We start from the raw sequence: 25,247 nt of genomic DNA on the forward strand, positions 1-25,247 counted from the left end.
TTTGGTTGATTACCAATACACCCTGTGTGGGAAAGCGTATTAGACCCTCTGTAATTAAAGGGTCCATTCTGTGAGGTGAGCACCCATTTTTCTCATTGGTGGAGGTTCTTTTCCCACAAAGTCACCTGCATGTTTTCCATATTGTATCATCACTGAAGACACCACATATTGGTTTAACTGTGATATATGGACTTATTTTACTAGCGCTGCACTGTCTTTTTATATATTGAACTTCAAAATGACTGTACATAAATGCTGCAAAAAGCCTAAAAAAAGGCAGGAAAAAAAATGCAAGAAAAACACCTGTAAAATAACAACGACTAGATGTGAACGGAGCTTAATACAATACAATACTTGTTTTGCTTGTGACCACTTTTACATTCAGGCCGAAAAAAAACTTTTAAAAATGGACCGTATTTGCTAAACAGTTGATAAGGGATTTTAACTAAATAAACTGGAAGATTACATTTAAAGGTTCTCCATCACCTGTTACATACAAAATGGAGGATATCTGCAATGATAATTAGTCCAGGATTAAAAATTAATTTCCCAAAAGGCTTACAGATATGATGTGGCTGGGGTAAGGTTATACACACCAGCAGAATATTAAACTCTTCAGTAAAGCAGGCAGAATGGAGTTTTGTTTTTGCAGAAACTGAACGGAATGTGCTTATTAAAATAAGTCATAGATTTATGAAGCACTGGCAGCTTAAAACAATTGGTGTATCATTGCCAGAGATATTGATTCATGTACAGCTAATAAAACAGCCCGTGTAATATATGCAATATTCAGGATCTACATTGCACTTAGCACAATTTCCCTCTGCAAAGATTTTGCCATCTGGGCGAAAGCACCTCAGGTCATTATCATTTTCAAGTGCGTTACGTTCATTTTGGATCTTAGAAATGATTTTTCCGCTCCTCACACATAATGCTGCTTTGAAAAACGGCCAAGGATCACGCCAGAAGATTTTCTTCTCTTTTTGGATTCATCACAAAGCAAATAAGAATAAATGCACTAAAAATTCTTCACTGACTGACTGCAGGCGAGCAAGGCTTTCAGGCCTAGCGGTTTGGTCTCAAAGAAACAGAAATCTGCCACAAATGAAGCAGACCAGCCTACAGCTGCAAATTGTGTTTGTGAGATCTTTTTTCCCCATCTAGTTTTTTTTTTAACAAAATCAAAACCTCATAAGGAAAGAAGAACAAGAAGAGAAGGTACGTCATACAATAAAGATTTAATAAGGCCCACAAATAAGATAAATATACAAGGACGATTTTGCATAATTTTTTTTTTCCAATTTCAGCATCACAATGTTGTAATAAAGGTCATCAACAAATGGTAACAGTGTCATCTTGTTTAATATCCAATTACAATACGACTCCCAGTCGCCTGGTTGTTGGCAATGCAATTCCTCCCATGCTGATTTCATTCATGTCTTTTGGGATTGTACGGAAATATAACAATTGGCTGAATGTAGTACAATGTGTAAAATCTGTCATGACAATAAGCATACTCCCCACTGTGGAGATTTGCTTCCTGGGATTGGTGGACCCCTTGGTCCCTACAAAGGGGATCTGAAATCTCCTAACCATATTGTTCTATTATGCCAAGAAAAAGTATTATTCTTTCTTGGAAGAAATCTACTGCCCGACCATTACGGCCTGGAAGGCTCTGATAAACAAGGCCCTGCCTCTTTATCATATACCAGTAGAGGGGTGCCAGCAAAATTTGACTAAGTGTGGGGAGGCTGGGTGGAGGATACATCTACTGTATCAGAGTGAGATCTTTCTCTCTTTGAGAATGCAGTTCAACTTTGTATTAATACCTTACTATTTTATGTAGTGGTCCCTATTGAAATCTGATGGAGATAGGTATCTGATTTTATTGCATATGAGATCTACACTCACTGACCACTTTATTAGATACACCTTGCTAGTACTGGGTTGGACCCCCTTTTGCCTTCAGAACTGCCTTAATCCTTCATGGCATATGTTCAACAAGGTGTTGGAAACATTTCTCAGAGATTTTGGTCCATAGTCACATGATAGCATCACGCAGTTGCTGCAGATTTGTCAGCTGCACATCCATGATGCGACTCTCCCATTCCACCACATCCCAAAGGTTCTCTATTGGATTGAGATCTGGTGACTGTGGAGGCCATTGGAGTACAGTGACCTCATTGTCATGTTCAAGAAACCAGTGGTGAGATGATTGGAGCTTTGTGACATGGTGCATTATCCTGCTGGAAGGGGCCATCAGAAGATGGGTACACTGTAGTCATAAAGGGATGGACATGGTCAGTAACAATACTCAGGTAGGCCGTGGTGTTTAAACGTTGCTCAATTGGTACTGAGGGACCCAAAGTGTGGCAAGAAAATATCCCCCACACAATTACACCACCACCACCAGCCTGAACCATTGATACAAGGCAGGATGGATCCATGCTTTCATGTTGTTTATGACCAATTCTGATCGTCGCAGCTGAAATTGAGACTCACCAGATCAGGCAACATTTCCAAATCTTCTATTGTCCAATTTTGGTAAGCCTGTGCAAATTGTAGCCTCAGTTTCCTGTTCTTACCTGACAGGAGCGGCACCCGGTGTGGTCTTCTGCTACTGTAGCCCATCTTCTTCAAGGTGCAATGTGTTGTGCGTTCAGAGAAAGTATTCTGCATACCTTGGTTGTAACAAGTGGATATTTTAGTTACTGTTGCCTTTCTATCATCTCAAACCAGTCTGCCCATTCTCCTCTGACCTCTGACATCAACAAGGCATTTTTGTCCACACAACTGCCGCTCGCTAGATAGTTTCAATGTTTCTCTGTAAACCCGAGAGATGGCTGTCCCGGCCATCAACAGTTGTTAAATACTCAGACCAGCCGGTCTGGCACAAACAACCATGCCACGTTCAAAGTCACTTAAATCCCTTTTCTTCCCCATTCTGCTTTTTTTGAGCTTCAGCAAGTAATGATCATCACGTCAAGATGCTGCCATGTGGTTGGCTAATACCAAGTAATTGAACAGGTAAGTGAATATTTGTGAAGTTTTTTTTTCTTAAATGTCTGTCCTTTGCTCTTTGTCAGAGCTGTGCTGACCATTTGTGCTGATGTATGACTCTTATATGGTTTTTGTTCCTTTCTTAGTTGTTTGTTTTGTCGTTTGACAAAGTGTCATGTTTGTATTATGTTGGAAAATTTTCCAACTACAATACGGCCAGAAAATGCATAAAATTACCTTTTCACTACAGCAACATAATCTGAATAACCAGTAATCACCAGAATTATATCACCAGAATAACCAGTATTATAACCAATAATCTGAATAACCAGACATAGAGGATGAGAGAGAGGGTAAAATGAAGCAATAGGGTCACCAGGGAATAGGGAACAAGGAGCAGGGTGCAAGGATCATGGGTGAACAACATTACAAAAGGCATGGTTGAGTTGCTTCATATATGTAGACCTTCTACAAACACACCATTATAAACAGTGTCATTCTATAACACAGTCTAAAATTATCCTTATACAATCGTTATACACCCATCAGATTAGAGAAGAGGGATATGAACCATACCAAGGGCCCACCATAATGATAATAATGGTAAAAACAGAGACATGGTGTATTGGGGTGCAGTCCAAAGTTTAATCAAGTGGTAACTACAGGTTGAGGGGTGGAGCTCTTGTTAATTGCAACTAATACTTTTAAAGGATGTTCTATCTAGGCTGTTTCAGCCTAAAAGAGAAGGCCAGATTTGTTTTTTCAAACACAGCATGTACCCATTAGGACAAACCCCCCCCCCCCCCCCCCCCCCCCCCCCTTACATCACAATACAGGTATGGGCTGTTTTAAGCTGGCTGAACATTAAAAAAACAATTTTGGTGCCTTTAAATAGCTAATGTGTGACATAGCCTGGAATAGTGCAATAGCAATGTCCAGAGTTTTTATTAACCACGGTGCTGTGGCTGGGATGCCTTCTGAGCTCTTCAGTGGTGCCTTGGCAAAATGCCTAAAAAGTGCCCCAAAATTGTCCAGAAGCCAGCAAATGGATTATGACTGTCTTTTTGTTACACAAAGCCACAGGTCTTTCAGAAAATGTATACCTTTTCAGGGGTATAAAGTTATCTAGCAAAAAATGCATATTTTAATATGTGTGTGAAAAATGGTAATTACATTTTCTTACAAGTCCCCTTTTGTTGGTTTCAATGCCTACGATCAATTCTGACTATGTCCACTTCCTGGAAGTCTGTCCTCCCTGGATGCTACCCTTGCTGGGCTTCAGGCCGTCCACACCACTTCAGCTCCCGGTAGTGATGCCCCTTTTGGGTGGGTCCCTGATCTTTAATGCCACACTTCCATCATGCAGCTACACTTGTTAGTATCTCAGAGAGTGGGGCTTTAATAGTTAATCTTACTTTTATTATTTTTCCATACATATCCCCCTTTTTTTTCCTTGATAGGGTCAGACCATATAGAAATTCTATTATATTACATTACTCATCCAATCCACGCGCATGCTCCTGAAGAGTGGATCAATCCACGAAATGCATAGAACTACTATACGCCGTATTCCTATTAATCATGTGTTTTAATTGATATTCTTTAGTATGTGTATTATGTAAGATTTAGGCCCCATACACACGGGAGGATTTATCCGCGGATACGGTCCAGCGGACCGTTTCCACGGATAAATCCTCTCGAGGATTTCCACGGATTTCTATGCGATGGCGTGTACACACCATCGCATTGAAATCCGCGCCGAAATCCTCTGGCGATGACGTGTCTCGCCGTCGCCGCGATTATGACGGGGCGATGTGCGCGACGCTGTCATATAAGGAATTCCACGCATGCGTCGAATCATTACGACGCATGCGGGGGATCCCTTCGGATGAATGGATCCGGTGAGTCTATACAGACCAGCGGATCCATCCGTTGGGATGGATTCCAGCAGATGGATTTGTTCGGCATGTCAGCAAATATTCGATCTGCTGGAATCCATCCCAGGGGATAAATATCCGCGGAAAAAGATCCGCTGGAGTGTACACACAATAGGATCTATCCGCTGAAACCCATTTGCTGGGATTTTTCAGCGGATGGATTCTATCGTGTGTACGGGGCCTTACTGTCTGCAATCATGTTGAAATCTTCCTTTATTGTATGTATGTACATGTATATGAATGAATTGTATTGGCTACTATATTTATTCATGATTACCGTTATGTATTACAATATTGACTTGTACAATAAATTTGATATTTTTACACCTACGTGCTTCATTTAAAGTCCCACTCCCCCCTCCCCTTTTTTTTCATTTAGATAAAGATGGAGGTACCAGGTCATCATCTCATTTAAAGTCCCAATTGTTTTTCTCTTTATTTTCACATATAATATAGGGTTTACATAAAGTTGAAATCTAAAGATTTAGGGGGGGAAAAATCAAGAAGCCTGAAAAGAAGTTCATCCATTTAGTTGGTTTGGTTTGCTGGTTCTACAACACTTAGGTAACGTTAAAACAATAAAAGGGTTAAGGACTACCCCAAGAGATGCCAGTTTTATTGCACCTATTAAAATCTGATGTGGACACGCAAGGTGAAAAGTCCCGGTGCAGTTCACTGTCAGTTCTCGGAACCAAGACTGAGAAAGTTTCCACTTACTTAGGTTTATTTGCTAAAGCTGGCTTCTGTCCAGCGACTCTGGAACTGAGAGACAGATTAAATGTGTTTGTGCTTCAGTACTCTGCGCAGTTTATCATCCTGACAATTTTTTTAAATTAACCCCGAAAGGCCTTCAAAAGCATTTACAGCTGGCCCCACCACCAGTAAACAGGTTAACGGAGCTATTTATAGGTCTAAACTAAGGCTGCTACATTGTATGTTTTTCAGGCTCAGAAATGCATTCACGGATAGGGAAGGACTGTGGTGCACGTTCCAAAAATATAGGCATAACATTATATAAAAAATAAAATAAATACTCTCCTTCTAACCAAGAAAATGACATAATTTATTTGTAAAAGCCCTCCCAAGTCCACCTCTTCTTAAGTAAACCTGTCAGATATTTAAAAGCTAATCCCTTGGCTGCCACAGCAGGGTGGAAGGATTTAATTTTTAATAATCTGACATTAGATGGTTAAATCCTAGCTGTTAATGCACAGCAAAGTAACCTGTGGCTCTCCGAAAGTCCACGAGGGTGAAATAAGATTAACTAAGCCACAGCTGACTGTTGAATTTGGTATTATATGGAACAACTAATTTGTGGTTAACCACTTCATTACCGGCCCATTGTAATATGACGTCCACAGATGGGATCTCCCATTCCGGGTGGACGTCATATGACGTCCTGGGCTTTGTGCAGTGATATCTGCAGCTAGAGGCATCATTCTGATATCATTCTTTCGTGCCGGCGATTATGTGCACGATAAGAACGATCATATCGGCAGTTCCACCGTTTGATCGTTCTTATAGGCGGCGGGAGGGGACATCCCCCCCTCCCGCCGCCATCCGGTGCTTCTCTGGGCTCTTCCGTCCCTCAAAAATTGATGAAAAGACAAGAAGAAAACTGCTCAGAGAGGCTGCCAAGAGGCCTACAGCTACATTAAAGGAACTGCAGGAATATATGTCAAGAACTGGCTGTGTAGTACATGTGACAACAATCTCCTGTATTCTTCAAATGTCTAGGCCATGGGGTAGAGTGGCAAGATGGAAGTCTTTTCTTACGAAGAAAAACATCCAAGCACAGCAAGATTTTGCAAAAACACATCTGAAGTCTCCCAAAAGCATGTGGGAAAATGTGTTATGGTCTGCTGAAACCAAGGTTAAACTTTTTTGGCTATAATTGCAAAAGATTGGTATGGTGCAAAAACAACACTGCACATCACCAAAAGAACACCATACCCACTGTGAAGCATGGTGGTGGCAGCATCATGCTTTGGGGCTGTTTTTCTTCAGCTGGAACAGGGGCATTAGTCAAGGTAGATGGAATTATGAACAGTTCCAAATACCACTCACTATTGGCACAAAACCTTCAGGCTTCTGCTAGAAAACTGAACATGAAGAGGAACTTCACCTTTCAGCATTAGAACGACCCAAAATATACATTCAAATCAACAAAAGATTTGGCTTCACTAGAAAAAGATTAAAGTTTTGGAATGGCCAGCCAGAGTGCAGACCCGAATCCGGTTAAAAATCTGTGGGGTGGTCTGAAGTGGGATACTCTCGTAAGCTGACAGATTTGTAGTGTTTTTGCAAAGAAGAGTAGGCAAATATTGCCAAGTCAAGATGTACCATGCTGATAGACTCATACCCAAAAAGACTGAGTGCTGTAATAAAATCAAAAGGTGCTTCAGCAAAGTATATGTTTAAGCGTTTGCACGCTTATGTTTGCACGCTTATGCAACCATATTATTTTATTTTTACTTCCCTCCACCTAAAAGATTTCAGTTTGTTGTTCAACTGAGTTGTACAGTTTATAGGTCACATTAAAAAGGTGGAAGAAGTTGTGAAATTATTTATCCTTGTCTCATTTATTTTTTCATCACAGAAACTTGACATTTTAACAACGGTGTGTAGACTTTATATACTGTATATCCACTGTATATATTATTTGATATTTGTAATCATAGTACAGCCAATAAACAATAGTGTGCATTTTGCTTTTCTATCCTACTTAAACACGTCAGAAAATAAAATAAAAACTTTTTTTTTTAATCCTACCTAAAACAAACTGATGCAGATCTTTGACCCTGTCCATGACTTTGACCCTTACCCTGATCTAGCCGTTATATCTTTACTTTTGATTTATTTTTATTTTACACACACAAAAACATACTTTTGATGTGTTTCTGTTTTACCTTCTTGGCACCTTTAAAGTAAAAAATAAAAAATAGTAAAGTTAGCCCAATTTTTTTGTATAATGTGAAAGATGATGTTACGCCGAGTAAACACTCATGGAATGGCGACAAACATCGGTACTTAAAAATCTCCATAGGTGATGCTTTAATTTTTATTACAGGTTACCAGTTTAGAGTTACAGAGGAGGTCTAGTGTTAGAATTGTTGCTTGCACTCTAACGCACGAGGCGATACCTCACATGTGCGGCTTGAATGGCGTTTACATATGTGGGTGGGACTTATGTGTGTATTCGCTTTTGGAGGCGAGCTACTGGGGACAGGGGCGTTTTAAACTTTTTTTTATTGGATATTTTACTTTATTTTTTGAATTTTTACACTTTCTCTTTTACATTTTTTTTATCACTTTCATTGCTATTACAAGCAATGTAAACATAAACGTGACACGTCCTCTTTATGGAGAGATGCAAGGTCAACAAGACATCTCTCCTCCAGGCTGGAAAGCATGAGATAAAAAAAAATCCACAATCTTATGCTTACCGGCCACAAATGCGACTTTGTTTACAACCGCTGCCCGGATGTGACGTCATAACGCTGCGCCCGGGCTTCGGACGTCATAGAGAAATCTCTATGGTTGTCATCCGGCGGCAGACAATTTTTCCTCTGGGTCCCTGATGGCACGGGAGAGCCTGGAGAAGCACCGGGTGGTGGCAGGGATGTCCCCATTCCATCGCCTGTAAGAACGATCTAGCGGCAGAGCTGCCGCTATGATCATTCTTATGGTGCACAGACTCGCTGTCTGAAAACAAGGATATCTGAATGATGCCTGTAGCTGCAGGCATCATTCAGATATTCCCGCTGAAAGTCAAAGACGCCATATGACGTCCTTGGGCTGGAAGTGGTTAAAGTGGAACTTTAGTAATTTTTTTATCTTTCCATCTATTAAATCTTTTGCTTTGAAGATTCGATTTGAAAACAAATAAACTTTCACAAATAAAAACGACAAACACTCTTAGTGGCCGTTCACACTACCGCGACTTGGGATCCGACTTGTGTCGCCCCAAGTCACGCGACATGAGAAATTACATTAAAGTGAATGAGAGCCGTCTTAATGCACACTACTGAAGTCGCTCCGACTTCAGAAAAGGTTCCTGTACTACTTCAAGGCGACTTCTACCCATTGATTTCAATGGAAGTCACCTCCAAAGTCGGATCAGTGTCTTAACTGAAGCAACTTTACTGGAAGAGAAAATAGTTCTCAGGCAAACCCCTCCTTCCCACAGAACTGATAATTGTTTGATTGGCCACTGGCAAAGTTGCCTGTCCTGGAGGCAACTTGAAGTTGCCTCGAAATTGCCGGCACTTAGAAACTTCAAAAGAATAAACAAAGTAAATATGCACTCAATGTGAAATGTACAGAGAGCTGCTAAGTACTATGCCATGATACCACACGCATGCGTGGTAGTGTGTGTGCGTGGCTCCACCCTAAGCATTTCATGACATATGAAGCCATCCGGGCATATATGACGTAACACATGCCCCTAAATACATCAAATGTGACAAAACGTATACGGGCGGAGCCACACACACTCTACCATGCATGCAAAATCGATCACTGCCCATTTCGCATTCTGGAGGAAATATTGCATCTGACGTTTCCATGCTTTTCTACCCATGTGAGGGTACTCCTTTTGCATTAAATTGATTTTATAAATGATAATGCACTGTATGGAATATTCTTTCATTCTATGCCATCTATAACGGAATGAAATCCTATTTGGGAGTCTGAGTCAAAATGAGACATAGCAGCTATAGCGGCAGTTGGTAACCACATTTTAAAAAAAAATATGTAAACGCCCCCGTCCCGGCGAGCAGAAGCGAAAACATATGTAGGTCACGTCCGCATATGAAAACGATGTTCAAACCACACATGAGAGATATCACTGCGAACATTAGAGCGAGAGCAATAATTCTAGCCCTATACCTCCTCTGTAACTCTAAACATGTAACCTGTAAACAAATTTAAAGCATTGTCTATGAAACATTTTAAAGCGGGGGTTCACCCTATCGACGAAAAAAAAAAAATTTTTTTTTATTTTACCATAAAATCAGGCATTGTAGCGCGAGCTACAGTATGCCTGTCCCGAATTTTTTACCCCCGTACTCACCTTGTTCTCGTAGATTGAAGATACCGGGGAATGGGCGTGCCTATGGAGACGGATGATGATTGACGGCCGGCTCTGGCGCGTCACGCTTCTCCGGAAATAGCCGAAATAGGCTTGGTCTTCACGACGCGTGCGCATAGCCTGTGCGCAGGCGCCGTGAAGAGCCGAGACCTACTCCGGCTGTCTTCGGGGAGAGTGACGTGCCAGGGCCGGCCGTCAATCATCCTCCCTCTCCATAGGCACGCCCATTCCCCGCGGGAGCCGAAATCTACGATGTCAGATTACAAGGTGAGTCCGGGGTTAAAAAAATCGGGACAGGCATACTGTAGCTCGCGCTACAATGCCTGTCTCGATGGTAAAATGTGTCGGGGGGGGTGAACTACCGCTTTAAGTACCAAAGCTTGGCGCCATATCACAAGTGTGCATAATTTTAAAGCGTGACATGTGAGGTATTTATTTACTCGGTGTAACATCATCTGTCACATTATACAAAAAAATTGGGCTAACTTTACTGTTTGTTTTTTATTATTATTCATGAAAGTGTTTTTTTTTCCGCAAAAATCATATTTGAAAAATCATTGCGCAAATACCATGTGACATAAAAAGTTTTAAATGATCGCCATTTTATTCCCTAGGGTATATATATATATATATATATATATATATATATATATATATATATATATATATATATATATGTATATATATATGTATATATATATATATATGTATATATATATATATATATATATATATATATATATATATATATATGTGTGTTTGGGGGTTCTGAGTAATTTTCAAGCAAAAGAATTATGATTTTTACATGTAGGAGAGAAGTGCTGGAATTCATGCGGTATGGAAATGGATAAAGGATAAAGTCAGAAAGGAAGTTGTTCAAATATATAATAGCTAGCCACCATTGAGCTTGGTCTAGAAGCAGAAATGTGTTTCTCGTGAGTTATGTTAAGTGCAACAATTGCAGAAAAAAAAAAAGTATTGACTTACATTCTGTTCGGCGAGTGAATACACGAGCTGTGGAAGGATGTCTCCTTTAACAACTGCTTCTGCCAGATCATCATTATAATTGGCTAGCCTCCCGAGAGCCAGAGCAGAGGTCTGCTGGATATTTGGGACCACATCCAGAAGAAGGGGCCGCAGCAGAGACATAACGCCTAAGTAACAAGAGAGAATGAAGATGAAATATTACATTGTAAGTATAGTGAAGATGTATCTTCCTCATCAGAGAGAAAAAAAAAATATTTATCAGTATATCATGTGATCTACTTTAAAGAGAGCCAGTCATGGCTCAGACCTTTTTTTTGTATTGAGTAGGGAAGGATTAGTACGTTTTTAAGCAGTCTGTGTCCCCGCTGGGTTGTTTTACCCTTTTCGACTTGAAACAGAAAGCAATGGAAAAAGTCATTCAAGACCAACTTCTCTCACATTGTCTAAAGCAGTGTTGGCCAACCTCCTTGATGAAGTGGGCCTCAAGTGCGGCCCCTGACATCAAAAAAAGGCTGCACATAAAATGTAGTGAATGCAATGCTACAGAAAGCTTTCATACATTACAGGCATGCAATTGGAGTCTGTGGGCATGCTACAAGTGATGGCCGGAGACTAAAAAAATTCTATAGGAGTTGTTGCAGACTGGGGGGGGGGGGGGGTCACAGACTGAAAATACACACATATATAGAATAGGCTATGGCAGCCATTGACAAATAATGCTGCCCTATAGACTCCCTAAAATTATTTATGCCACATTTGATTTAAGCTTTTAGCAAGGAAAAAAAAAATCGGAGGGGAAAAACATAAACAGTGAAAAAGGATTAATAGCACAGAAAAAAAAAAAAGGTTGCGAGAAACGTAATGTATACGATAATGTAACGACTAGATAGATCGATAGATATACTTTATTGTCGTATACATACAACATTTTTCCGGGTACTCTTTACAGCAGCAATAAAACACATACTTACTCCTAACACATGCACACATACCGTACATACTCGAGTAGAAGCCGAGTTTTTCATCAAATTTTTTTATGCTGAAAATGCCCCCATCAGCTTATAATCAAGTCAACTTTTTGCGCCTGATCTCCCAGTACAGGCCGGCCGTAGGTCCCCTGGACCCGAAACTTGGCACACATGTAGCCTCACTCTTCCTCTACAAGTGTGAAAAGTTTGTTGTCCGGGGGACCTATGGCCGGGGAGCACCGATTTTTCCAACCAGGCCCCCTTTCTATAGACTACCATGTTAAACAGAAATCTCTCTGGTGATTTTGGGGACCCGGTACTGGCCGGTCGTAGGTCCACTGGACCCGGAACTTGGCACACATGTAGCCCCATTTCTCCTCTACAAGTGTGCATAGTTTATTGTCTGGGGGACCTACGGCTGGGGAGCACCGATTTTTCAATCCGGGCAGCCCTTCCATAGACTCCCATGTTAAACGTCAGTCTAGTCATGGACACAGTGAGACATGGGCACAGTGAGGCATGGGCACAGTGAGGCATGGGCACAGTGAGGCATGAGCACAGTGAGGCATGCAGATGGACACCCTAGGCTTATACTCGAGTCAATAAGTTTTCACAATAATTTTTTTTGTGGTAAAATTAGGTGCCTCGGATTATATTCGGGTTGGCTTATACTCGAGTATATACGGTATCTATTTAAATATATCAAAATATAAAATGCCATTTAAAAATAAATTAATAAATCAATTACATTTTTTTATTAGAATTCCACATAAAATACATAAAACACTGTACCTGATGGGATTATGGACAATACAGCCCTAGGGAAAAAACTATGCTTTAAGCGATTACTAGAACCTGTTCTGAAAAATATTTTACCTTCACTGGCCTGACAAGCACCTAGGCAAGGTATAACTGACTTTGGCCTGCAGATGTCCCAAAGGATGCACAATAATTTGCAAAGGGCCGCAGGTTGGGCACCAGGGATCTAAAGGATAAGGTAGCCTTAGGACCGTATGTCCGCTTTTTCATCCATCCGTTTGAGGATGAAAAAGGGACATACATTGGTCCTAATGAGATTGCGGGTGTCAGCGGATGAATATCCGCTGACACCCGTAATCGTCCGCTTCCGCAAAGATCCGGTTTTGCAGACAGAAGAAAACCCTATTTTTTCTTCCATCTGCAGAGCGGATCGGATGAACACGGACATACGGTCCGTGTTCATCTGATCTCCCCATAGGGGAGAGCAGAGAAAAGGCAGGGCGGTCCCTGCACAGTGTGCGGGGACCGCCCTGTCATCCGTCGGCTCAGCGGGGATCAACGGAGCGATCCCCTCTGAGCAAGCGGAGCATACGGAGGCGGATCATTACTGATCCGTCCCGTTTGAAAGGGGCCTAAGGTCTCGTGCACACTGGACGTTTTTACAGATGCTGTTTTTGGCTTCAGACGTTTTTTTCTGCAGCCAATAAACTCCCCAGCATGTCATCCTATGTGGCCATGCACACATAGGCTGTTATAGGCGGTTTTTGGCAGGGGCAATTTCTTGTTGGAAAAAAAACGCAGCTATTCTGTGTTTATCAGCGTTTTTGAGCCGTAAGCCTTTATAGGAGTATAGTTTTGCAAAAAAAGCTACGGCTAAAAAAACACCAACAAACGCTACGCTGAAAAACTTAAAAAAAATACTGCCTTTTTTATAACGTCCAGTGTGCATGAGGCCTTAAAGTGGTTGTAAACCTCAGACATAAAATGTGAACAAAGCATAACCCCCCTGTAGTGTGTACTTGTTTCAATTAAAAGCACTAAGTGGTTAATTTACTAAAACTAGAGAGTGCAAAATCTGGTGCAGCTCTGCATAGAAACCAATCACCTTCCAGGTTTTATTGTCGAACCTAATTGAACAAGCTGAAGTTCGAAGCTTATTGGCTACCATGCACAGCTGCACCAGATTTTGCACTCTCCAGTTTTAGTAAATCAACCTCTACATGTCATTTCTATCTGCTGCTTCGTTCCTCTATCTGCATGAATCACTTCTGAAAAGTTTTCCTGACATCAAGAGAAAAAAGGTGACAGGAGAGGGACCTCCAACTGATTGACAGACTCAGCTCTGTTCTTGTGTGCTGTGTGAAGGAGGGGTGTCCCTTCCCTCCAATCATCTCTCAGAGCTTTCCTCACTGAGCGAAGCAGAGTGTAATTTCAGTTCTCCTCCCCTTTTTTCTGAACTCTCAGACAAGCTTTATAAATTCAGCACCTTAAACGGAGATAGAGAAGACTGCTGATAAACAGGCACAACGTATGTAGGAAGATTTGTTTCATCTCTGTATCACCAATCACTTCACTGCGTATATGTAAGGGTTTACAACCACTTTAAGTCCAGTTAAAGGCTATGTATATTTCCTTATATAATTTTGCTGTTGACAGCTTTTTTATATTATTTTGCATTATAAGGATTAAAATTGTGCAAGCTGCACACAATTAGGTAGATTCACAAAGAGTTAGGCCGGCTTATCTACAGATAAGCCGACCTAACTCTGAATCTACGCCGGTGTTTGTTTAAGCGTATGCTCAAACAGAGATACACTTAAACAAACTAAGATAGGCCGGCTTGCGCCGTTCTATCTTAGCTTGCAATGTTTCTGATGGCCGCTAGATGGCGCTTTCATTGCGGCCGGCGTAGATTATGTAAATGAGGGGATACGCCGATTCACGAACGTACGCCAGGCCTACGCCGTCGAATTACGTCGTTTCCGTAAGGGTTAGGCCGCCTAAAGTTATTCCACCTATGAGGTGGAATACCAATGTTAAGTATGGCCGCCGTTCCCGCCGCGAGGTTCGAATTTTTTACGTCGTTTGCGCAAGTCGTCCGCAAATCGGGATTTACGTCGTTTACGTACACGTCGAAATCAATAGGCCCGTACGGCGTACTTAGCCGCAATGCGCACTGGGAAATGTAGTCGCCCGGCGCATGCGCAGTGTCAAAAAACGTCAAAAAACGTGAGGTCAAGCCTCATTTCCATACAACACGCCCCCCTCCAAGCAATTTGAATTAGGCGCCCTTACGCCCGCTCGTTTTAGGCTACGCCGCTGTAGATTAGCAGGTAAGTCGATTGTGAATCACTACTAGCCTAACTAATTTACGGCGGTGTAGCCTAAATAGGCTAGGCTAGGCCGCCCTAAAGTTACACCAATGTGTGTGAATCTACCCCATAATGTATTGTCCTGTGGTTTCCATTGAATTAACGTATTGTTATTTTCCAAGTTCCATTCATTATTTCCTCTTTCTTTTTTTCTTTGTTCCAAACAATACAATGTTTACGTCTTTTACCCCTGTGATTGGTCTCTATACTAACACAAGCAATGTTAGTAGAGTGATCTCCCCCACTATGCAGGGACTGCTCCCCACCAGGACACACTGATCAGCGTTTGCAGCCACTGGCTGCAACCGCTGATCGGATGGATGCCAGTCAGCTGCTGGTTTTCAAGCATGCCCATTCGAAAGAAGTCGGATAGGTTTCTGTACACACTGCTCGAATGAAGGCTAATTGTACCAGGTTGTACATTGGCCCGTGTGTACCAGCGTTTAGAACAAGAATGCAGATAAGTAGCTTTGATTTCAAGCTTTCTTTAGTGATCTGAATTCTTGTTCTAGGTCCGTGTCTTCAAGTAATAAAGTCATAATTGGCCAGGTAACTGATATTTTCAGGAGGAGGTCTGTGCGGGCAGTCTATATATCAATAAAGGTTCCTTCTTCCAGTGCTACACTCAGAAGCCCTACTTTAGAATGAATGTTTTAAATGTTGTGAGGAAACTAGATGCAGCAACTGCCACCCAGATTAAAGGGACAGCTGCCCGTTCAGAGCCAGCGGCTTCTCTCCTCCTCCCCCTTGTAAACTGTAACAATACGCACAGTCGGCTGAAACAGTTTACAAGGAAAGCAAGGCTGTGCTCCAGCCGAATGCTCCTGATCCAGGCCTCTGCAAAAAGAATGTGTTCCCTCTGACGGTATCACACCACAGCAGCATACAGATTTGTGCAATAGAATACCCGGCACTACTTTCTACAAAGCGATCGATGACTGCAAATGTGCAACAGCACTTATTATAGATTTTCAATAAACTTTTAAGTGTATGGTATTCCGGTTTATTCTTAAAATCATATCATTTCAGTTAACGTCAAAAACCTAAACATAAAGCAGACACCATTATATCACCATCTCTATGGTTACTAAATACAAGCAGTGTTTATTTGGCTGCCATGATTGTAATAATGGTGTGTAAAGCAACGGCTATGCAAAGAAGACTTTATTAGTTGTGTGGGACACATTAAATATGGAAACAATTGTATTCTTTTAAAAAGTAATTTTAGGCACAAATATAACACCCTTCAGCTCGCTTGTATATTTTTTCAAAAGCTACAAAACTTAAATTTGTCCCCAAAATTTTAGAAAATCCCTGTTTTATCTTATCCATGTTGCTTGGCCCCATTTAGGGGTACAGGTTTTGCTTGTCACAGTGTGCATACCCCCTAAGGGGTCTTTATGGTCACCTAAAATCGTGCCAAAATGAGTACATAACACAAAATCCAGTGCCTGAAAAAAAAATTACAAGCCAGCCCCACACAGTGAAGTCCAGGTACAGTCCCCAAGGTATAACGCCCAAAGATATTGATCCAGAAACTCCTAGATAGCTCAGGGAAAAAAACAGTCAGACCTTCATAGAGGTGTCAAAAGTAAAAATTGAAAGAGAAATATGGCTTTTTTTTAAGAATCATACTTACCTAGGTGAATCTGTCCCCTACCAGCTCTAACACTGAGAACCGAGCAATCAAACACTGCTGATCGCTCGGTTCTCAGAGCTCCCTAGTTAGTAGCTCCTCCCTCGGCTCACTGGAGCGCTGGGCTGTGGAGGGGGCAGGAGCAACTCGCTGAAAGGCTGAGCCATGTGCCGGTCCAGACATGTGGACAGATCCCAGCTCACGATCTTGCCTGAACCTGGACCGGCTCTGTGACATCAGCTGACAGCAGGCTTTAGCCTGCTGTCGGCTGAAAACAGGTCACAGGAGTGCAGAACAAACTGCACTCCTGTGATCCATAGGAGAACTACAGCCAAACAAGCTTTGACTGTACTTCTGCTTTAAATGAAAAAAAAAAAACGTCTGGGTGGGATTATATAAGTGTGCATTGGGGGCAGCCCTAGCATGCTTTTTGACAGTGTATAGTCACCTGAATATAGCCTGCATATGATATCTGGTCTATGAATACAAGCCCTGTGTACTTATACTGTACAATTAACCACTTCCAGACCTTAGGTGTTTTTCAGATTCGGTGTTTGCAAGACTAAAACATTTTTTTCTGCTAGAAAATTACTTAAAACCCCCAAACATTATATATATTTTTTTTCTAACACCCTAGAGAATAAAATAGTGGTCATTCCAATACTTTTTGTCACACCGTATTTGCGCAGCGGTCTTACAAGCGCACTTTTTTTGGAAAAAATTCACTTTTTTGAATTAAAAAATAAGACAACAATAAATTTGGCCCAATTGTTTTATATATTTTGAAAGATAATGTTACGCCGAGTAAAATGATGCCCAACATGTCACGCTTAAAAATTGCGCCCGCTCGTGGCATGGCGTCAAACTTTTACCCTTAAAAATCTTGATAGGCGACGTTTAAAAAATTCTACAGGTTGCATTTTTTGAGTTACAGAGTAGGCCTAAGGCTAAAATTATTGCTCTCGCTCTAACGATCGCGGCGATACCTCACTTGTGTGGTTTGAATACCGTTTTCATATGTCGGCGCTACTCGCGTATGCGTTCGCTTCTACGCGCGAGCTCGTCGGGACGGGGCGCTTTAAAAAATATTTTTTTTGCTTTTCGCATTTATTTTTATTTATTTTAGAATTTTTAACACTGAAAAAAAAAAAAAAAAAAATTATCACTTTTATTCCTATTACAAGGAATGTAAACATCCCTTGTAATAGAAAAAAGCATGACAGGTCCTCTTAAATATGAGATCTGGGGTCAAAAAGACCTCAGATCTCATATTTGGGCTTAAATGCAAAAAATAGAAAAAAAATAAAAAATGTCATTTTTTCAAATGACCAAAAAAAAAATTTGTCTCTTTAAGAGGCTGGGCGGGACTGACGTTTTGACGTCACTTCCGCCCAGCCGAGCTATGGGGACGGGCGAAGGAGATTTTTCCTTCAGTCTCGTCCCCGCTCACCAGCCGACAGCATCCGATCGCCTCCGCCGCTACCGACGGCTCCGGTAAGTGGCGGAGGGCGCGGGAGAGCGGCGGGAGGGGGGGGGCCCCTCTCCCGCCACCGATAACGGCGATCTCGCGGTGAATCCGCCGCGGAGACCGCCATTATCGGATTCCAGACCGCGCACACTAAAGATGGATACCTCGGGTTTTGACAGCAGCTGCTGCCGTTACCGAGATATCCGTCTTTAAAAATAGGACGTACATCGTCGTGCGCAGGACTGGAAGTGGTTAAAGCGTAACTCCACTTTTGTTGAGAAAAAAAACATTCCCCTCTGGGTGATCAATGTACATTACAAGGATTATAACAAACTTTGTTGCAGATTCCTACCTTTTGTTATTCTGAAGAAATCCCTGTGTGTTTGTCTGTGCCTCTGTTCTGAATGGGTCTAATGGGAGTGGTTTCATAATTAACTGTCAGGTGTGCAGCTGGAAAGCACTAATGAGGAAATCTGCTTCCCTTTAGACGTGTTCCTATTGGGAGTATCTCTCCAAAAATTACATTTTTGTTGCAGGGGATGCCTGAAATCTGGTTAGTATTCTCAGGAAATTGGTGAGCCAATCACACAAGCAGGAAATATTGTTTCTGGGGAGTGGCCCGTACACACTCTGTGTACAGAACAACTCCTTGTTGCCATATTGCACTGCATTCTCAGAAAATTACATTGACTGTAGATTAAAAAGGAAAGATAATTTTTAATAACATTCAATTACAATATGATTAGTGTTGCAATTATAAGAGCTGATTATTGTTTGATTGGCCACTGGCAAAGTCGCCTGTCCTGGAGGCGACTTGAAGTCACGTTGTAAGTCGCACCAAGTCGCGCTGAAGTCGCCTCGCAAAGTCGCTCCCAGAGTCGTGTTGCCCCTGTGTGAACCGGCACAAAGCCATACAAAGTGTTTATATTTTACCCTATTTTGATTCAAAGAAGGAAGGGAATAGATGAGGGGTAAAAAAGAAAAAGAAAGGGGGGGGAGGGGGGGGGGAAAAAGGAGGGAATTGAGAGAGATAGAAAGGGAGGGAGGGGGAAAAAGAAAATTGAAAAAATGGGAGGAAACGTAAGGAAAGCACTCACATGGGCCACATCTGTAAAGTATTAAAGAAGGGAAACAATATCTAACGAGTGGACATTGATGGTCAGACTTTAAGGCCAAGGAAGTAGGTTAAAAAAGTTTAATTTGATAGCATATAAATACAAAAACAAATACAGAAATAATACAAAAAATTGTTATTATTATTAGCCACTGTATATTCCTCAGAAGTCGCCAACGCACGTTTCGCCGTGGGGCTTCTTCAGGACGAAGACGAGGAATGCATGTTGGTGTGTTCCCTTGTCAAACACACCAACCCTAAATTTTCGTCCATACACACCCAAGCCCTGGATGCACTGAGTAAAAATTCAGAAATAATTATAAAACCATCCGATAAGGGCGGTAATATCGTGGTGATGAACGACTTACAATATAGGAACATGTGCTGGGATATCTTGAAAAACCGCACATGGTACCTACCAATTAATAAAGAGATTATCACAAAATTCAATCAGCAATTCGACGACCTATTACAATTGGCACTTTTTGATGGATCTATTACCAAAGCCATCTTTGATGGTATTCAGGTCCCACACCCTAGAATCCCCACTTTTTATGCGCTACCCAAAACGCACAAAAACTTACAACATCCACCAGGCCGCCCAATTATATCAGGAGTCGGCTCTAAAATTGAAAGAGCAAGTGTATTCATTGACCAATACCTTAGGCCACACGTGACCTCTTTACCCTCCTACATTCAAGACACGTCCGACCTACTCAGAACAATTGATGGATTAACGGTGCCTGATGGTTGCCTTTTGGTCTCAATAGATGTGGAGGCCCTGTATTCATCAATTCCACATGACAAAGGCCTCCAAATTATCTCCAACTTCCTTGCCGAAAAGGGACCAAAAATGGATAAATTGAATGGTTTTGTGCTTAAATCTCTCTCCCACATCCTTACGAAGAATGTGTTTTCTTTTGATGGGTCCCACCTCCTCCAGGTACAGGGAGTGGCTATGGGCACTTCATGTGCCCCTAGCTACGCGAACCTGTACCTGGGGGGGTGGGAACGAAAACTTTTTTCTTCTGACTCTAATACCTATTTTTTATCATTTATACTAAGCTGGTTTCGATACATCGACGACGTGCTGATGTTCTGGACGGGTACAGTAAAGGATCTGCTTGCTTTTATGAGTTTCTTGAATTGCAATGAATTTAATTTAAAGTTCACTATGAATCATAGTGACTCTGCCATTGCCTTCCTGGACATATTGATCTATGTCGATGAAGTCAATGGCATACAAACATCCTTATACCGCAAACCCACCGCGGGCAACACTCTGCTACATGCAGCTAGTGCCCACCCGGCACCATTGCTAAAGAGCATACCGTACAGCCAGTACCTTCGACTACGTCGAAATTGCTCTGACAATGCGAAATTCAAAAGCAAAGCGGATAAGCTTTACACCAGACTCAGTACGAGAGGATATAGCAGATCCTGCTTAAAGAGGGCATTTAATCGAGCAGCTGAAAGAAACAGAGCTAGTACTCTGCTTAAGAGTAACTCCAACAAAACAAAGTCTGACAATGTCGTGATGCGTTTCATCATGACTTTTTCAGACCAACATGTCCAAATTCGTCAACTCATCCAAAGACATTGGCACCTTATCACGGCAGATGCCACCCTCTCTAAGTATGTGGCAAAGAACCCTAATATTACATTTAGACGATCCACATCGGTAAGAGATCGATTAGTTAAAAGCACCTACTGCAAGCCTCTAGCAGGTTTGTCAGAAATACCGGGCCTCTACAAATGTGGGCACTGCAAATTTTGTCACCTAATTAGAGAGGGTCAGACCGTTGACCTTCCCAATGGGGAAATACACAAATTACACAAACATGTCACGTGTCAAACACAAGGGGTTATATATATAATTTTCTGTACCTGTGGATGCTTCTATGTGGGCAAAACTATTCGACCCTTATGGAAACGGGTTAAAGATCACATGTATTATATTACCAATGGTCTATTAAATAAGACCATGGGATATCATGTCGCCTTTACACACGGATATGTAACCCCCCGAATACAATTTTCGGTATTGGACTGCATAGCCGAGGACCCCAGAGGGGGCAATTTTGATCAGAAAGTCCTACAGCGGGAAACTCAATGGATCTATCGCCTCAAGGCAAATGTGTGGCCAGGGTTGAATGACTCAATGAGCTTCAAGTCATTCCTATATGTCTAATTATCCTCAAACAGGGTCTCTGTCATTTACCCTTCATTATTTTGTGTTATTTTAGGCCTGTCATCATCATCCCTGTTTAACCCGCAATATCTTAACGTTTCCCACTTTTTCCAACTGGGATGGTTTATGCATTAGACTATATATTGTATGTATGTGGATGCTCTCTATAAACACAATATAAATGCTATTTGGATAAATCCAAAATAAGAAGAATATATGTTTACCAGTTATTTTTGCCTAACATTAGTTGCTGTCTTATAAACAATAATAAAATACATGTTATGTGCTATTTTTCAACACAATGGTAATGGAATTACCATACCAAATTTCAGGAAGTAATGTGCAATCATATATCTTTACATAATTTATGGATGAATTTTTTTAGACGTTTGGATATCTTTCTGTCGATTGCTTGATTGCTTGGTCCTCTAGGGTTGTACCGGGGGCACATGTATTGAGTCTATGATTCACTGTCAGTATTCTTGGATGCGGTTGCGGCAATTTACCATTTTCATTTTTTTATGATTTGGCCTCACATCGGCTAACCGTGAATTGATCAATCACTGGCTGTATTTATTTTCTATTTTTAGGATATAATCATTGTCCTTTATGTATGTACACACTCTTCTAATTTTTTCCTTTCAATCTATATTGTGTGTCTACCCTATCACCTTTTTTAGAGCCCAATATCTATCTATTAATATAGGATGTGCTGTTCCTATTTGTCCACATGATGGCAAGCTTGAGATCGCTTAAGTATTCATTACCTTTGATATTCAAATTTATGTTTTCCCTTTTTCTTAGCTTTACTATGCGAGTCCGTTTTCTAAATAATCTCCCTTTTCTTTATTATCTATGGTCCCTTTTCATTACTGGCCCAATCCTCCTACGTGCGTCTTTTCAGAAGCCTATGCTTGGCCGTGATTCACGGCTATGCTATAATAATCGTTCCGCTGTCACATCGATAATTGCGACCTGTTTATGCGCCGCCGTAATGAGTGGGCGCGCGTCAATGACGTCACACGTCGGACGCTGACGCAGGGATGTGCCCTACTTAAGGGAGAAACACACGCACTTGCTTTGTGTTGCCTCGTGTACACCCTGGGACACAGATACTCGTTATTAACGCTGCTCCATGGTAAGTACTTATGCTTTTGCGCCTCCGGACATCCCTCGATTCTTCTTGAGAGTGTTATCTGCTACACCCTCACGTATATCTTCTCTTATTCATAGGCCTCCTGTTTTAACTGCAGTGTATGTTCACTAGCGGCGTTACCGGCTTGAACAGTTGGATTCACATGTTGTACATGCTGACTACTATCTGCTGTCCCAGTAAGCTTGAGACCATTTCAATTAGGTGAATCAAGGCTCTTCCTCTTGTTTTTGATTTTGGTTATTATTTAACTAAATTTAGGCTGCCAATCATGAGGACTTTTATTATTATATTTTTTTATTCTCATTCACGCATTGTCTTTTTCTCCTTCTCTGTAATCACAGTCTTTTCTGAGCTGTGCAGTCTGCCGGGGACTTTCTAGCCCTGCAACCCACGGACCTTTTGCTTTGACCCCTATTGGCTCACCAAAGGTGATTTACTGCATTGCTACATCATAAACGCCATACCTTTATTACCACAGACATTTCTATTATTTTTTGCTGTGCTTTATTATACATAATTTTTTTTGTTTTTGTTTCTATTTCTGTATTTATACATACTTTGGCTATATCTTAACCTCTACTATATGTCTCTTCTTCTTTTCTATGAGTGTGCATACATTGTGGACAATGACTACCATTTATCTAGCGTATATATATAATAATCTTTTTTGTGTGCTAAATCATATTCCTGGCAAAACTGCACTTTCGACGTATGCTGTCGTTTACTGTGCATCATATATGCCCTATGGATACTTCCACCGAGGACCATATGTCATGTAATTATACACTTAGATATTCACTCTTTTAATTTTAATTTTTTCTTTCTTTTATAGATATATATGTTATTAACCCTTTAAACTGTATCATTACAGACACAAATCTGTTTTTCTGCTAAACATGCATTCCTCGTCTTCGTCCTGAAGAAGCCCCACGGCGAAACGTGCGTTGGCGACTTCTGAGGAATATACAGTGGCTAATAATAATAACAATTTTTTGTATTATTTCTGTATTTGTTTTTGTATTTATACGCTATCAAATTAAACTTTTTTAACCTACTTCCTTGGCCTTAAAGTCTGACCATCAATGTCCACTCGTTAGATATTGTTTCCCTTCTTTTATATTTTACCCTAATATTTACATTAGATAGGAATGGAAGGAACAGGCTTTGCCTGAATTAAAATAAAAAAGCTGACCGCATCTAGGATGAATTCCAAAATTGTGGTCTGCTTGTGGCCACCAAAAACACTCACAAAAATCTAGCAATACATACAATTTGGCTTTTAATCTCCACAAAATAAAAATCCTCTGACCAAAGTATATATTTCCAAGGACATAACTCCAAACAGTGGGTTATAATAGAACACTTAGTTAACCTTTAAGTTACATTATATGTATCATTTTAAAGTCAAATTAATAAAAGTCTTAGAAAATACAACTGTCTAGAAAAGGGGTGCCCAACCTTTTGAAGAGCAAGGGGCCACTTAATCGACTTGGTAACCGATCGCAGGCCACAATAAGCGGAGTGGGTGGATGGCAGCCCACTCTATAGAGCCCACTAAACTCTTGTTCCTGAGCCACCCTGTCTGCGTCTATTGACACAGAGCAGGCCCGCTGCTATTAATCTGCCCAGGGAAAAAGGAGACAGCGGCAGGAGCCACTGCTCTTGTGCAAATCGCTGGATTGAACCAGGCTCAGGTAAGCATAAGGGGGAGGGGGCACAGAAGGTTTTTCACCTTAATGCATAGAATGCATTAAACACTTCAGCCCCGGAAGAATTTACCCCCTTCCTGACCAGAGCACTTTTGCAATTTGGCACTGCATCACTTTAACCGACAATTGCGCGGTCATGCAACGTTGCACCCAAACAAAATTGACGTCCTTTTTTCCCCACAAATAGAGCTTTCTTTTGGTGGTATTTGATCACCTCTGCATTTTTTATTTTTTGCGCTATAAACAAAAAAAGAGCGACAATTTAAAAAAAAAATGAAATATTTTTTACTTTTTGCTATAATAAATATCCCCCAAACATATATAAAAAAAAACAAATTTATTTCTTAGTTTAGTTGATACGTATTCTTCTACATGTTTTGGTAAAAAAAAAATGCAATAAGCGTATATTGATTGATTTGCGCAAAACATATAGCATCTACAAAATAGGGGATAGTTTTATGGCATTTTTATTATAATTTTTTTTATTAGTAATAGCGGCGATCTGTCGTGACTGTGACATTATGGCGCACACTTTTAGTGTCAAAATCTGACACTTTTGACATTTTGGCACCATTTTAATTTATACAGCATCAGTGCTATAGAAATGCACTGATTACTGTATAAATTACACTGGCAGGGAAGGGGTTAAACACTAGGGGGCAATCAAGGGATTAAGTGCGTCCTAGGGAGTGATTCTAACTGTGGGGGGGGGGGCTCACTACAGCAGGACAGAGATTACTGATCTCAATGACAGGGAGCAGTATATTTCTGTCATGTTGCTAGGCAGAACAGGGAAATGCCTTGTTTACATAGGCATCTCCTCATTCTGTCGCTCTGTGACACGATTGCGGGCACCCG

The 25,247-nt window shown here is 41.1% G+C and overlaps 1 protein-coding gene across 1 annotated transcript in view; it reads right to left on the bottom strand.

Moving 5' to 3' along the window:
* SPAG6 (sperm associated antigen 6) overlaps positions 1-25,247 on the bottom strand; it is a 157,115-nt gene that overhangs the window by 114,027 nt on the left and 17,841 nt on the right. Inside the window, exon 3 of the mRNA XM_040352508.1 lies at positions 11,017-11,183. Within this exon, the coding sequence (XP_040208442.1) occupies positions 11,017-11,183 (167 nt within the window). The remainder of the gene's footprint in view (positions 1-11,016; positions 11,184-25,247) is intronic.

The sequence above is a fragment of the Rana temporaria genome, chromosome 5 (assembly GCF_905171775.1).
Source record: "Rana temporaria chromosome 5, aRanTem1.1, whole genome shotgun sequence".
NCBI classification, from domain to species: Eukaryota; Metazoa; Chordata; class Amphibia; order Anura; family Ranidae; genus Rana; species Rana temporaria.